At 45.0% G+C, this 14,470-nt stretch overlaps 2 protein-coding genes across 4 annotated transcripts in view; both read right to left on the bottom strand.

Annotated features, from left to right (window-relative positions):
• Positions 1 to 130: 130 nt before the first annotated feature.
• Positions 131 to 3,687, bottom strand: ATP5F1E (ATP synthase F1 subunit epsilon). The gene is made up of 3 exons (XM_025853375.2): positions 3,530 to 3,687; positions 1,751 to 1,877; positions 131 to 277 (listed from the first exon to the last, which is right to left on the bottom strand). The coding sequence occupies exons 1-2, from the start codon at positions 3,559 to 3,561 to the stop codon at positions 1,754 to 1,756; spliced, it is 156 nt and encodes a 51-aa protein (XP_025709160.1). The 5' UTR covers positions 3,562 to 3,687; the 3' UTR covers positions 131 to 277; positions 1,751 to 1,753.
• Positions 3,688 to 4,424: 737 nt separating this feature from the next.
• The window catches only part of PRELID3B (PRELI domain containing 3B), a 10,368-nt gene continuing 322 nt past the window's right edge, over positions 4,425 to 14,470 (bottom strand). Inside the window, exons 2-7 of one of the 3 annotated variants that reach the window (XM_073883932.1) lie at positions 11,614 to 11,687; positions 9,605 to 9,773; positions 8,322 to 8,411; positions 7,855 to 7,925; positions 7,634 to 7,736; positions 4,425 to 6,234 (exon numbers count right to left, since the gene is read on the bottom strand). In XM_073883932.1, coding sequence (XP_073740033.1) covers positions 6,115 to 6,234; positions 7,634 to 7,736; positions 7,855 to 7,925; positions 8,322 to 8,411; positions 9,605 to 9,742 — 522 coding nt within the window. In that variant the 5' untranslated portion in view covers positions 9,743 to 9,773; positions 11,614 to 11,687 and the 3' untranslated portion in view covers positions 4,425 to 6,114. Of the gene's footprint in view, positions 6,235 to 7,633; positions 7,737 to 7,854; positions 7,926 to 8,321; positions 8,412 to 9,604; positions 9,774 to 11,440; positions 11,460 to 11,613; positions 11,688 to 14,470 lie in introns of those variants that run through there. The other 2 variants (XM_073883933.1, XM_025853377.2) reach the window with 2 other exon arrangements.

The raw sequence follows: 14,470 nt of genomic DNA, 5'->3' as shown, positions 1-14,470 counted from the left end.
TGCTCACTAGATATGAAACCCGTTTCCCCCTACCTTAAGAAACTGCAATTCCTAAGGTCCTAATCCTGCAGGTGTGGATAGCTCCTATGAAGAAAAAGTCCAAAGGAAAACAAGAACCAACAGCAAGAAGTGAACCATACTTCAATTTATTGGCATTGTCAATCTAGAACAAGACAGGGATTTTTTTCCATGTAGGGAGATCGTTTTCAATCTGCCATAACATGTACCCACACATCTTCACCTTGGAAAATGTAGCATTTCAAGCTTTAGTCAGGGTCTAGGAAGAAAGAAGAAAATGCAACAGTTGCTAGTCCTCTGTGTTTTCTTAAAAATCCGACATGAACATGGACAATGACTTCCTTGTCACGAACTGTGTAATATAACTTTGGCGTCACTTCACATGGCTGATGCTGACCCTTGGCTCTTGGCTGTAAAAACTGCTGGTTCACGTGCATGGCCTTAGCCGAACAGGAACTTCCTTTCTAAGGAGAACCAAGTACTCTGTGGGCTATAAAGAAACTACTCTGCCTTTAAAAAGACACTAAAAGCCCCCTGTGCTTAAGGCCAGGAGCATCCCCAGCAGGACATACGGAGAGCAGGTGTGTCTTGTTTACGGGAGCTGGACACTACTTCCTGACCCCAAGGACATCACAAGGTCAAGGGAGTTCGATGTGGAGTTTGGCTTGGCTCTGCGGCAGAGGCTCAGTGATTTTCTCAGCTAGCTCATTGTTAAAACAACCCAACATAAAACCAGGTCTCATTACTTAGAATTATGAGATGAGACAGAGAGCCCCTAGAAAAAGGGCCACATTCAAAACACTGCATCTCCAGACTCAATAAAATATTTACTAATTCAAAATGGAAATGAAAAGTGCTTAGGGGAGACAGCTCCAATAAGTAAAATTGCTCATAACCACAAGCTGCCAAAGGATTCATATTGATCACATTTCCTTGCCACTGCAGGTCTGATGCCTTTTTTTTAAAGCAAAACAAGAAAATTAAATCTGAAAAACATCTCTCTGGTATTTGCCTTGCTTATCTTTGAAATAACAATGTCAAGAAAGAGGCTTAGAGATCAAATCGCTTTAGTAGTTGGGAGCAAAGAGTCAGAACTTATCAACTGTACAAAACTGTCTTTTATTGCACAGGATATAACTCTACATGGCTCACATCTCTGGAGAAGTGAAACGAACCAAGCCCTCGGAAAGAATCCTAAATCTAGCAGAGTAACAGCTGTCCCCGCAGGGCCCTGCAGATGTTCCCGCTTGATAAAATCGCAGGACCCTTGCCTGTGCTTGTAGCCCTCATGTTCAGGAAGCAGCCATTTGTGAGAACATTAGCAGATGTGGGGGAAATGAAGACGCAAAGAACTGCAATTTGTCATGCCCCTGAACTGTTATGTAACTCCAACAGCAATTACAAAAAGGGGGGAGTTTATCCTTCAAATTATTTGATGTTGTGCAGACAAATGAAACAGGTTTAATTAAAATAAGACGGCTCTCTACCCTAAGCACCGCTAAATGAGCTGAAAATCAATGTGCCAATTACTTCTGCTTGTCAGGGCCCGAAACGAAATTCTTTTACGATGCCTCAGGACTCCTATCACCTGTATGCTTTAAATTATTACCCACTAACATCTGAATGTACTGACTGACCAAAAATATGGACAGAATTCAAAACTAAAATTACTTTGTTTTGAAAGTGTTCTAAGAACTTAAGATGCAAGCCTTCGAACAAATCAGTAACTTACAGATTACTCCTTTTTCACTTTCACAATTTTTACGGTGCTGCCGGAAGTCTTCTCAGCATTTGCTTTGAACTCTGCCTTCAGTGCATCTCTCACTGCTTTTGCACAGATCTGGGAGTATCGGATATAGCTGGGAGGTAATGAAGATGATATAAAGTTAATTATCAATGATCCAGCCAGACGGCTCGTTGTTAGTTTGTTTTTTTCCTTCCCATAGTTTTAATTTTGGTTTGACTGTAAATTATTGTGGAACGGGATTTAAAAATGACTAGTGCCAGAAGCAATCTACACGGAGAAAAAGACCAGAAGGAAATGTACCAAAGTCTTAACTGGTATTAGGATGAGTAATCTTTAGTTTTTTTCTTTATACCACCTTCTCTCTTTAATACATGCTAATTTAAAATAAAAGATTCAGTGATTTTTTTAAAAATCCCACAGCACAAGAAACAGACCAAAATGTTATGAGAGGCTCTAAGTGATGTTTCCCCCCATTTCTCTACTTAAAATTTTTTCTTATACTATTCTTACAAGGTAAAATATATACAATTAAAAGAGAAAAAACTATTTTGAATTCAACAATTCTTCCTGATTATTTACAGGCTTCCTTGAGAATACTGGATGTTGTTTCCCAAGTCTGCCACTGAAGATGCTTCCCAATCAAGGTTTCTAAATGAAACCAGAAAGTCTTACAGAAGAACATCCTTAATTCTAACAAAATATCTAACAGCCTGCTTCCTGTTTGGTAGATGGACTCCCATCAACATCTTATTTTCCAAAAAATGTCAGCTCACTTTTTACACTTTTTGAAAACAGGAAGGGGAGGGGGAGTGCTGCTGTCTATTTTCTCATGTTTCAAATTTGTTTTTTTGGGCCAGAGGCAGGCGTTCCAATGCCTCCTCGGGTGCTGACTAATTGGGTTGACCTTCAAGGCTGCTCAAGCTTTTCCGCTACTTTATCCACCTGTAGAAACAAGAGAATAGAATAGAAGGATAACGAAGCCTGCCCCGCTGATGGTAGGGGGGAGTGACAAAGCAGAGGCCACCACACCGATCACAGAACAGGTGCTCAGGAAATGGTTCCTGGTACTGGCACCGTCGACCTTCCAAGTGGGCACAACTGTGCTTGACCTCACTAGGCAGGAACTCCTGGGCTGCCCAGCTGTCCCAGGCAGGTGCACGCCGCCCAAGGAGCAGCGGGACGAGCCAAGTCACAAGGGAGGCCCCCCGCGCGAAGGCGCAAGGCCCGGTGGGTGCACGACGCCACCAGGTGTGAGGGCGGCGCCCACGGCGGCCCCGGCGCTGGCGCTGGCGCCTCCAGACGGGTTCACACGTGAGCTTGCCGAGCCGCTGCCCACCCGCCCTCTGTGCCGTGTCCCGAGGGCCTCCTCCGCCTTGACCGGGAAGGCGGCCCGACAGCGACGGGAGTCGGTGTGCAGTACACACACGTGTGCGCCGGACACGAAGGCTCGGGGCGCGGCCCGGGGCCACACACCCAGGGCCCAGTCCCGGGCCTCCGGCGCCCCTTGGGTGGCGGCGGAGAACGAAGCCCCGGCACGCAGCGCGGCGGGGGCCCGGCCACACCCCGCAGAGGGGGCGGCCCACCGCAGGTGCTGGGCCCGCCGCCCGCGCGGCGCGCTCTCGAGGCGCCCCCGCCCCCCCCCCGGACGTGCGCCGCCATCTTGGGGCCGCGCTCCCCCGGGGCCCCGACCCCCGCCGCGCGCCGCGCGCCCGCCGCCCCCGGGCCGCGCCGCTGGCTCCCCGCACCCCCGGGGCGCGGGTATACCTGAGTCCAGCCTGTCGCCAGTAGGCCACCATGATGTCGCGAGAGCGGGCGCGTCGAGTCGAATCGCGAGGACGCCTCAATGTCGGCTCGGCGCACGGCCCAGCGGCAGGAAGGTCAGGCCTGGGAACCGGAAGAGGCGGGACTCCGGACCTGCCAATCTCGCCGCCTCTTGCCCCGCCCGCCCGCCCATCCCGAGCAGCCCCTGCTGCCCCGCCGCTGAATCCCCCCGACGCCGGGAGCCAATGGGGGCGGGCGGCCGGGGCCCCGGGTGCCAATCCCCGGGCGGGCCGGCCGGCCGCGCCCACCGATTGGCTCCGCCGGCGCCCCGAGCTTGTGCCCCGCGGGCTTCCGTAGCACCCCGGCGGGGCGGCGGGGCCGCGAGGGCAGCGGGGGGCAGCGCGGGGCAGCGCGGGGCAGGGGCCCACCCGCAGCCCAGGGGCACGGAGGTGCGTCGGCGTCGGCGCGGAGCACTTCGCCCCCTCCTCCGGGGGGCAGTGGGCAAAAGCGAACTCGGCCCAGACAGCGCGCGGGCCTCCGGGGCCCCCCGCGACGTGCGACGCCCTGGGCTGGACCGCCGGGCAGGGGCGCTGCGGGCAGGGGCGGGGGGCGCGGGCCCGCGGCGCAGGAGCACACGTGTGTGTACACGGAGCAGTGGCTAAACAGAAACTGAGAGCAGGGAACACATCGTTGCAAGGAAGTTTTCAGAAACTAGGCAGCTAACTTCCATCTTTAACGCTAGATAGGGTAAGACGCCCCGCAGTCCGAGGGGGACCTGTGAACACTGCCCCAGGTCAGTCCCCCAAATACGTCTACTTGCCGTCTACGGAGATTTCAATAGGCAAAAGCCACAAACTACCAGCTACTTCACTACACTGGAAAATGAAAATTTCTAGAATTTTATTGTATTAGAATAAAAAAATCAAACAGGATAAAAATTTGTTTAGAAATATTTTTATCATTAGGGCATTACACCTTTTTCAGAACGGGTATAATTTACAGAAATATACAAGGCAACTTTTTATCAAAGATCAGTATTTTGCTATGTTTTAACTGAAACGTTATTTCATTTGTAAAAACCATCTCCGATTACAAAAAAATAGTCAAAAACCTAATTGGATTTAAGTTGCTTTTACAAATGTCCTAAGAAGTCTTAAGCTAAACAACATTTTAAGTAGACAAACACTAATTTTTAAATAGTCTGCTATACTATTTCTGTAGTTTATGTACATACACTCACTGGTTCCTTTTACAGGAAACCTGAGGAGTTCATTACATTGGCACTGTAAGATACAGGCGAGAGCTAATCACCTTTTAACAAAAGTACTCTGTATGCAACAACTGCAAGTATCAAAGACATTATTTACTGGTCGGTAACTGCCTGCTACAGAACATGAAATACATTTACTGGATTGTTTTTCAGATTGCAGCTGCCCCTTAGCATCCAAAATAATTGATTTCCCACAAAAGCTGCAAAAAAATCCACATAGTGGTTGGTTTAGGTCAATGCTTCTTTTCTCATTATTATTCTTTTTTTCTTCCCCACCGCCCCCACCCCCGCAGTTGCACCGTATTATTAAAAACACTAAGTACCTGGGATTTATGCTTCAGAAAGACATCGTTTGAGTAATTTCAAATGACGTACAGCTCTTCATGTAAAAAAGATGTTTTGTGGTCACAATTACTTCAAAAAGTAATTATATTCAAATAACCTGACATATCATGCTTTAGCAATTACAGAGCCATGATTCTGACACATGGCAATTTATAAGTTAGGCAAATGTGAAATGCTGAGAGACGTGAACAGCTGTGCTTCTGTTGAAGTGAGAGTGCTGCAAAATTCCGGTAACGACTTTGTTTTTCAGTGAACATCGCCAGCCCACGGTACAGCGTACTCAGTCATAAAGTACAAATCCAAGGAAGGCAATACCTTTCCTAAGTCACCAAACTTCGGCAAATTAATACAGTACTCTTTAATACATTAAAATCCTTTTTTGTTTGTTGGAGTTATTTTAGTGATAATTTTCATTCCAAAAATGTCATTTCAGTACCAAAACACTGGTTTTTAACCGTGGTTTATAGCAGAACACGTTATTTTAATACAAATTAATATGTCTTTTCAAACTATAATTTCTCTTTTTAAAGAGCATTCCCTCGTGCAAGTTCTTCCAGTTTCCCATACACAGCAGGGTAATTCTGTGTATTTAGGTGGCTCTGCTTTGTTCTGGGGTTGGTCCAAAGCCAGGTAGAGTTCCAATGCATGAAAAGCTTTACAATTCTACCTTAAAGGAGATTTTAATATGCTAATATGATTTTCCAAGTACTTTTCAAAAATTGTTAAATTTTCACATAAATACTGGAATCCTCAAAATCAGATGGTCATTTCAAACAATACTACTTTCAGATGATCCCTTTTATTTAGAAACCCTGCAGCCTCTTTGTTTTGATCATAAGTCCTACAGCTTTTCTTCAGCTTATTAAAAAAAAAAACTCTACCTAAAATATAGTTTTATTTTTTAAATAACAAATAAATATACTGCCAGTCTGCAGAGACCTGAGGGGCGGTTGCTGGGTACTGACTTTCGTCCTCATTTCTCCACAAACGCCGCCGCCGCCATCGGTGTCCTTCTGCTCCCTCTTGCCGAAGCCGCCAATTCTTCAATCTCAGCGTTTAATTTATGTATTACCCATTCCATTGCTTCTCGGCCCTTAAAAAAATCCAACACATCTATTGTTACCAAGTGAGAGCAAAGGCACGTATCCAATAAATGGCACATCAGGAAGTAACAAGGAGCTTCTACAAGTATAACCAAGCCTCACCAAAATGGATTGTTTTTGTGCTTGTTTTTGTTTAATGTTACGTACCAAATATCAAATGCCTTGGCCAACTGGAAATTGATCTATAAACTCATTTTTATTTTGCATGCAAAAGATGTTACCAAAAGAATCTACAATTCAATGATTATGATCGTTTCCTTATTTCTGATTAGAGTGGTCCCTTCTTGGGGGATCAAAAGGTCAAACCCAGTTTTTTTTTTTGGTCCGTTATTTTAAACCAAAATCCTGTATGAGGCCCTAGAAGATCTGGTCCCCAACTTCCTCTTCAACCGTTCTCTCCTGGTGCCTAATGCAGGTCCTTGAGGAAATGAGAAGCATTTCCTGCTTCCTCTCTCAGGGCCTTTGCACATACAGCCCCTCTGCTGGAGAGGCTTCCCGGCATACCCCTAACAACCAACGCGCCCCTCACTCAGCACACAACAGAACACTCATGAAATACTTTTATCTCTGTGTGCTTTTCCTTTCCCAATGACGTGATTAATGCTGCCTTCCTCTTAGTGCCACGAGGGCAGGGACCATGCTTGTTTTGTTCCCTACTGTATTCCTAGTCTAGCCTAGCACTTCCTCTGGTACACAGAAGGCATCTATAAGATCTTTGGACCGCTGAATGATGATATGAAACGTGTTATAATGAAGTGCATTAAGTATCTCTTTCTCTAAACTTAGATTGTTTTAAATCATGCATTCTCCAAGGGGCAAGAATTAGCTGGGGATGGGGGAGGTGGAAATATCTCACTCTTTTCAGGTACATAGCACATTTATCCTTTCATCCATCTATCCATGGTGTTAAATACTTTCACGTGGTGGTGGCTGTTAAGAGAAAAAAGATGTCTAAAACAGACCTGGGGGTCACCGGGCAGAGAGGATAATGAAAAAGGTTGAGAACTGGTGTTTTAAACAATGGCACACAGTGACATTATCACCAAGCACTTCCCACATGCTGGGCCCTGGGCACACGCTTTCCATACGTTATCTCATTTACTCTTCAGGCCCAGCCGGTCAGACGGCCAGCTGATCTTTCCTTCACAGATGGTAAACTGAGGCACAGGAAGGGTAACTTCATGTCCAAGGTCGAAAGGCCGGTAAGAGCCATGGCTTGCACATGAACCCCAGGGCGCCAGACGCCAGAGCCCGTGCAAGAGATTGCCTATATGGATGCTCACTGCGTGGCGGCTGAGAGTCAGTTTGCCAGGACAAACACACGTTCAGTACTAAGCTCTTTCAAGACAGGAAACCCAGGAATAACGATTAGGGAGCAGCCTGACTTACTTTATTAGCATTTGAAGATATCGTATTCGCCATTAGTCCTTCAAGGTAACTGCTGAGACTGACTCCTTTCACAGTGATTATGGCTTCTTGAGTCAGAACAGTTCTGGAACAGCACACATTCACACAGCTTCAGAATGACCTTTCATTTTTTAAAAGAAATATCTGATAAAAAAAATTAAAACACCCCGTAAAAGAAGTTTGTCAAAACATTTTTTACTCACTTTTCTGGGTCCTGAGGATGTGGTTTGTATATAAGTCTCTCATCTACTGAAACCATATTTGTAAATGAAATCTATAGAATGAAAAAAAAAATCAAGTCATTTTGGAAACCAAGATGAAAAACATTCGCAAAATTAATTCACAAACCAAAATCTTGCTAGGTAAATATACAAATAACAAATAAAGCACTTCGGTATTACTGCAAAAACAGAACTTAAATTTCACTATTCACTGCTTCCTTTTTATTATAAAAATAATAAATACGACAAAAGCATTACAGTAATAATATGCACATGATCCCAAATTCATTTTATTGGGTGCTGTGCCCTGGAAACAAGTAGCAGCCTCACTGCTCCAGTGAGGAGCAGGAAAGGACAATACAGTATATAATCACCTGTACATCAACTATAGAGACAAAAAAAATTAAGCTATTAGTTTAAAATCAAAACAAAAGGGAGCCCACACTTACATTAGTAGATCTAAGTTCCATTGTCTTCTCTACAGGATCAACTACAGAATGTTCTTGCACGTAGGTTTTAGTTCTTGCAGCACCAATAAGCTAAATAAAACATTTACAATTAGTATTCAGAGGAAGAGGGATTTCTTAACAAGTGTATCAATATTTTATTTGAAGGTAAAAATGTGTTAATATCTTGAACCAAAAAATCTGTTTCGTAAAGAACAGGAGGAACCAGACAAAGGTCAGAAAGGAGGCCCGTTGGAGGATAACGGGAATTCACACCCCGTGAATGCGATGAGACTGCTGGGGACAAAAACCCTCCCAGAGGCAATGAGCGGCCAGCCCAGGGAGAAGGCAGGCGGTGTAAAGCAGCCACCGAAACCACCAAGCTGTGACAATGGAGCACTGAGCCTGAAATATGGAAATCAGAATATTTGGGTAAACATGGCATCTGGAGAAAGGAGAGCTTGAGACTATGTCAGGATGTTCTTAGAGCAGTCTGAGGGGAGGGTGCTGCGGCCTCGTTCTCCAGACAGAACAATGGCCCCCTCATGACGGAAGATAATACACCCTACCCAGCATCACTCCTGTGCACGAGCCCAAGCCAACCCCCTGACTTTGCTCGCTTCTGCGTGCCTACTATCTAACGCAGTGGTTTGTGCAAAGGAAGCAATCGGGACATTCCTGCTGAAAAATATGTCCTTTAGTTTTCTGAGTGGACCTACCTTCCCCAACTGAGTCTACTTATTATACCAGAGTTCTCTCACATTGTAATCATCTGGCACTCCAGTTTCTTGCTGGTTAAATTGGCTCATTAAAGCCTGATCACATGTAACTGAACAGAATTCAGTTTTCAAATGCATGGGGAGGAGTCTCAAACTTTGGAACAACTGTGGCACAGCAGAGCCTGAGAACGCACTCCTCACCTAGTGTCATGACCCACCACTGACCACAGCCACTGTCAGCTAACCATCACCACCAGCCCATGGCTTCCAGATCTTACTACTGGTCTGAAGTGGCTGGCAAAAGCAGGAAAAGCAGAACAGAACTCCTTTTAGATTACAGAGCATTAGCTGGCTTCCTTCAGAAGGTTTTATCAGGCGCCTTCATGAAGACTGTAATAATATTTCCAATTCATTATACACTCATAACTCAAGTTTATTATAATACAATTTGAACTGATGCAAAAATGACATTCAGAATCGGCTCCCACAACCTATTTGAAATTATAATGTGGTTTAGAAAACTTCTCTACAGCAGTCACATTTCCACAGGAATAAAGACACACTTACAGATTTCACAATGGAAGGCAGTCCCCACTCTGTGCTGAGAAGTCTATGGCTGTGCAACTTTCCAGAGGGATCTATATGTCTGTCCAACACATCAACTCCAACCACGCTTGGGTTCATAGGGTTTGGGTATTTCTGCATTGCAGCTGTCGTAACAGTTTCCCATGGGTGGCTGCCGACATGAACCAAAAACCAAACATTTGAAAAATATGCATATAAATTAAACTGTTTTTATAACCCATCAAATCACTCTTTACAGTTGAAGTTTAATTAATTTAACTAGGGAAAATTATTTCCTGAAACACTGACTAAAAGATGATTTGGGGAGCTCAATCTACATTTTGAATACGTATAGAATTCAGTATTTTCCCAGCACACAGGCTATATGGTACAACTGAGGTCTATAAAGATATAAATAGCCTATAACAATTAGAGAACTGTTTCTTAAACAATCTCTCCTATTTACCCATGTTCACTTTCACATGTAAATTTTGTTTCTAAGAATCACTGATTCACAAAAATGTATTTTAAAAAATATGTTCTATGAAAACAAGCAGGAAAAATTATTACTATAGTGTTTGTTCTTTTGTCTGGCCCCAGTTCCATAAAGCTATAAAGATGTAACAAAAGTAAAAGTATTACAGACACCATAAATTCTTTTAGGGATTACAAAAAGATCCAAAGTATTATTGATTTAAATACTATAAATTAAAAATATTTTTTTCTCTATATTAAGGTAATAAGTAACAGTGGCCCCTCCAGTCAATCTTTATCCATTGCTTTCCCCACAGGAGTGATTCTGATTTGTTTTGAAAAGGTCACTCAACACCATGAAGTGTTTTTAAGGCGCTTCTAATAATACTCTTTTCTAATGTTCTCTCTTAATATTATCTTCTTGAAAAAGCCCGTGTGCTTGGATGATTCAAAATGTGATGTACATTTGTTCACTTCTCAACTTGTGTGAATAAGATGCTCGTACAAAAGCCATCCTTTTCAAAAGAGCCCCTTATTAACGACAATGAGTATTAGAGGTGATTGAGCCCACCTGCAGTCTGATGCTACCCTATCTGCGCTCTTGTCTTTGTTGAAAGGAAAAAAGAGATCGGGGGATAATGTTTCAAACCACACTTACTGATAAACCACACAGCATTACTTTTTATTTTTCCAAAAGCAAAATAGGTAGGCCATTAATCCAGTTCAACTTTTCAGAGAACTAAGCCTGACAACTACTTCTTGCCAATAGAAGGAAAATCTCAACACCATTCATTTCCCAGTACCCTGGACAACCAGTGACATTTTTAATGTTTTCATTTTTGCTATTATATAAATGAACCTCATTCTGTTTTTAATCTCAAGCCTTATTCAGCAATCAATGCAGGTACATAAGGGGAGCTACTTCATAAATCTAAACAGTCCCCACAAACAGAAGTGATACAGGCTGAACACCGACTGTTACCAAGGCAACTATCTAAAATGAAAATCAGATGAACCCTGTCCCTGTCTCCATCTAGTCATATACCACAGTTATCTGGCTTCCTTGCACTTATCTCTTCCCCCCATCCCCTCTAAAAAATTAATAATTGCACACAGCTTCGGGGTGGTTATGTATTATTTGTAATATAGTCCTTCTCTACTCTGAGCCAACTCGAAAACATTGGTGTTGACTTAACTTGAACTAAGACTGCTTTACGAAACATAATTAACTTGAACATTACAAACGATGCAATGTTAACGGTCTTCCAGCAATTAATCTGAACGCTACTAATGTAATCATGTGAAAAGACCTCACACTGGAAGACACTCAGAATGGCACCAAAGGGCAGGCAGAACCTCACCTACCTGCCCGATATCTTCACCTAGAAAATGAGGTGGGTGGACATTCAGGTATACTTAACTCCAGCTAGGCAGCAACAATGTCTTGATTAACCTACTGATATGTAACCAATTCAAAGAAGAGTGCTGGCACATAGTGGGCATTCCTATTTGTTGAAGGAATCAATGAATGGCTTCACCTGGATGCCAACGATATGTGAAGCCTCAGAAGGAAGTGCTGATGCTGGTGGGAATGCAAGCTGGTGCAAACACTCTGGAAAACAGTATGGAGGTTCCTCAAACAGCTGAAAATAGAGCTACCATACGATCCAGCAATTGAACTACTGGGTATTTACCCCAAAGATACAAATGTAGGGATCCAAAGGGGTACGTGCACCCCAATGTTTATAGCAGCAATGTCCACAATAGCCAAACTGTGGAAAGAGCCAAGATGTCCATCGACAGATGAATGGATAAAGAAGAGGTGGTATATATACACAATGGAATATTATGCAGCCATCAAAAGGAATGAGATCTTGGGCGCCTGGGTGGCTCAGTTGGTTGGGCGACTGCCTTCGGCTCAGGTCATGATCCTGGAGTCCGGGGATCGAGTCCCGCATCGGGCTCCCTGCTCGGCGGGGAGTCTGCTTCTCCCTCTAACCCTCCCCCCTCTCATGTGCTTTCTCTCTCAAAAATAAATAAATAAATCTTTAAAAAAAAAAAAAAGGAATGAGATCTTGCCATTTGCAACGACGTGGATGGAACTGGAGGGGGTTATGCTGAGTGAAATAAGTCAATCAGAGAAAGACATGTGTCATATGACCTCACTGATATGAGGAATTCTTAATCTCAGGAAACAAACTGAGGGTTGCTGGAGTGGTGGGGGGTGGGAGGGACGGGGTGGCTGGGTGATAGACACTGGGGAGGGTATGTGCTATGCTGAGCGCTGTGCAAGACTGTTGAATCACAGATCTGTACTTCTGAAACAAATAATGCAACATATGTTAAGAAAAAGAACAAGAAGATAGCAGGAGGGGAAGAATGAAGGGGAGTAAGTCGGAGGGGGAGACGAACCATGAGAGACGATGGACTCTGAGAAACAAACTGAGGGTTCTAGAGGGGAGGGGGTGGGGGGATGGGTTAGCCTGGTGATGGGTATTAAAGAGGGCACGTTCTGCTGGAGCACTGGGTGTTATGCACAAAAAATGAATCATGGAACACTGCATCAAAAACGAATGATGTAATGTATGGTGATTAACATAACAATAAAAAATAAAAAAAAAGAAGGAAGTGCTGAACGCATATGGGTAAGACAGAATAATGACTTTGATATTGTAGACAGTAGTGTCCTTAAGACATGAAACACTTGGCAATGGTAGGATTTGTGAGGGGAGATGGTAACTTCCAATTCAGGACTGAGTTTGGGGAGTCCACAGGACATGGGAGCAGAGATGTCTGGTAAGACCTGAAAATAAGGATTTGAGGTTCGAGAGAGGCTGGAGCCCAAGGTACAGATTTGGGTGTCCTAAGTATGTATGTTATCAGCTGGGACCCTGACTGAAAAGCCCAAATTATTTGGGGGAGAATCAGGATCACGGCTGCTTCTTCCAGAACATGTCCAGCATTTGTTTGAATATGTCTATCTTCTGGGAAGAGGATCCCAGAGCTTTCATCAAATCTCAGAGACGTCTGTGGCAAAAAGATTAAGGATCACTGATGAAATCCAAGACAAGAAGGCCACTAACAGAATCTCCTTGAACATTCACACTGAAGGGGAAGAGAGGGAAACACTGAAGAGAAGAGCAGAAGTGGAGGGGTAGCAAGGAGAAGAGTGTTAAGGAAGACAGAAGAACGTTCTAAGGAGATGCAAAGTTCAAAGAACTTCTGAAGCACTGAAATCCGGAAGAGGATTGCCAGCAAGAAACCACCTATGATCCCAAGGGCTGAAAGAGAGCAGTAAAGACTGTTACCAGGTAAAGAACATCAGAAAGATCACAGATTTACAGAAAGACTGTAAGCATTATGGAGAAAGGAATCGTCCCTCTGATTTTAACGTTCCGTACTTCCCAGGACCCCCTGGACTCTTGGATGTGTCTGATTCACTAAGTATGCAAAGAGTTTACAACTTCTTTTAAAACTGCCCTCGGGAACATGGTTTAAAAAAAACCAAACGGTTAAGCTAAAACATACTGCAGAGCTATAAAAATTAAAACAGTGTGGCAACAACAGCATGATCAGAACAGAGCAGAGGGCTCAGAAACGGATTCAAGTGTGAATCACAACAGAGTTTAGGCCCAAGGTGACATTTCAAATCAGTGACAGGAGGGCGCATTGGTCAATGAAGAGTGCTTCCCTCGATTAACTATTAACTGTCTCTTTACGCAAAAAAATGATATAGCTGCTTATATGCGTGGTTCGTTTGTGTATGAATCATGGACCCAGAAGGAGATTCAATCCCCAACATCCAATTAATTAGTTTAAGGCCTTCTGTGTTACTAAGAAATTCTAACCAAGAGATGTCACTGAGCGTGGCCTCAAAAGTCATGTGCCAGTGGCAGGCCCGGACGGCACCACTGTCTTCCGTGTCTCCCACAAAAATGGGCAGCCCAAGGTCACACCGTATGCTGGAGCCAGAGCTGGACCTTGGACTCCAACTGTAATAAGGCTCCGTTCCTCAGGTCATGAGTTGCCGGAAAAGTCTCTCCTCCTGGTCGCCTGAGCTCACCCGGGAAGACACTCCAACCAAAGGTGGCGGGGCGACCAGACTGCCGACAACGCCCACGCTTCCCGCTGGGACCCGCGGGTCCCCGTCCCACCGGGCTGGGCACGGCCGGAAGGGGCACGCAGGGGCCTCTCCCACGCCGAGTGCAGTCGAGGACCTCGTGCCAGGCGAGGCCCCCACCGGCCTGGGGGCCCTCCCCGGGGGCCAGGCTGCCAGTGCCCGTCTTGGACCCCCTGCCAGCCGGGGCGGCGGCGAGGCCTCAAGTCCCGGGCTCTCTCCACCGCCGGGGCCGCAGACCTCGAGTCCCCCCCCCCCCCCCCCCCCCCCCCCCCCCC

Source organism: Callorhinus ursinus, unplaced genomic scaffold, assembly GCF_003265705.2.
Source record: "Callorhinus ursinus isolate GAN/ISIS: 27379988/994484 unplaced genomic scaffold, GSC_fseal_2.0 scaffold53, whole genome shotgun sequence".
Classification (NCBI taxonomy): domain Eukaryota; kingdom Metazoa; phylum Chordata; class Mammalia; order Carnivora; family Otariidae; genus Callorhinus; species Callorhinus ursinus.
This window is presented reverse-complemented; position numbering and strand designations above follow the sequence as displayed.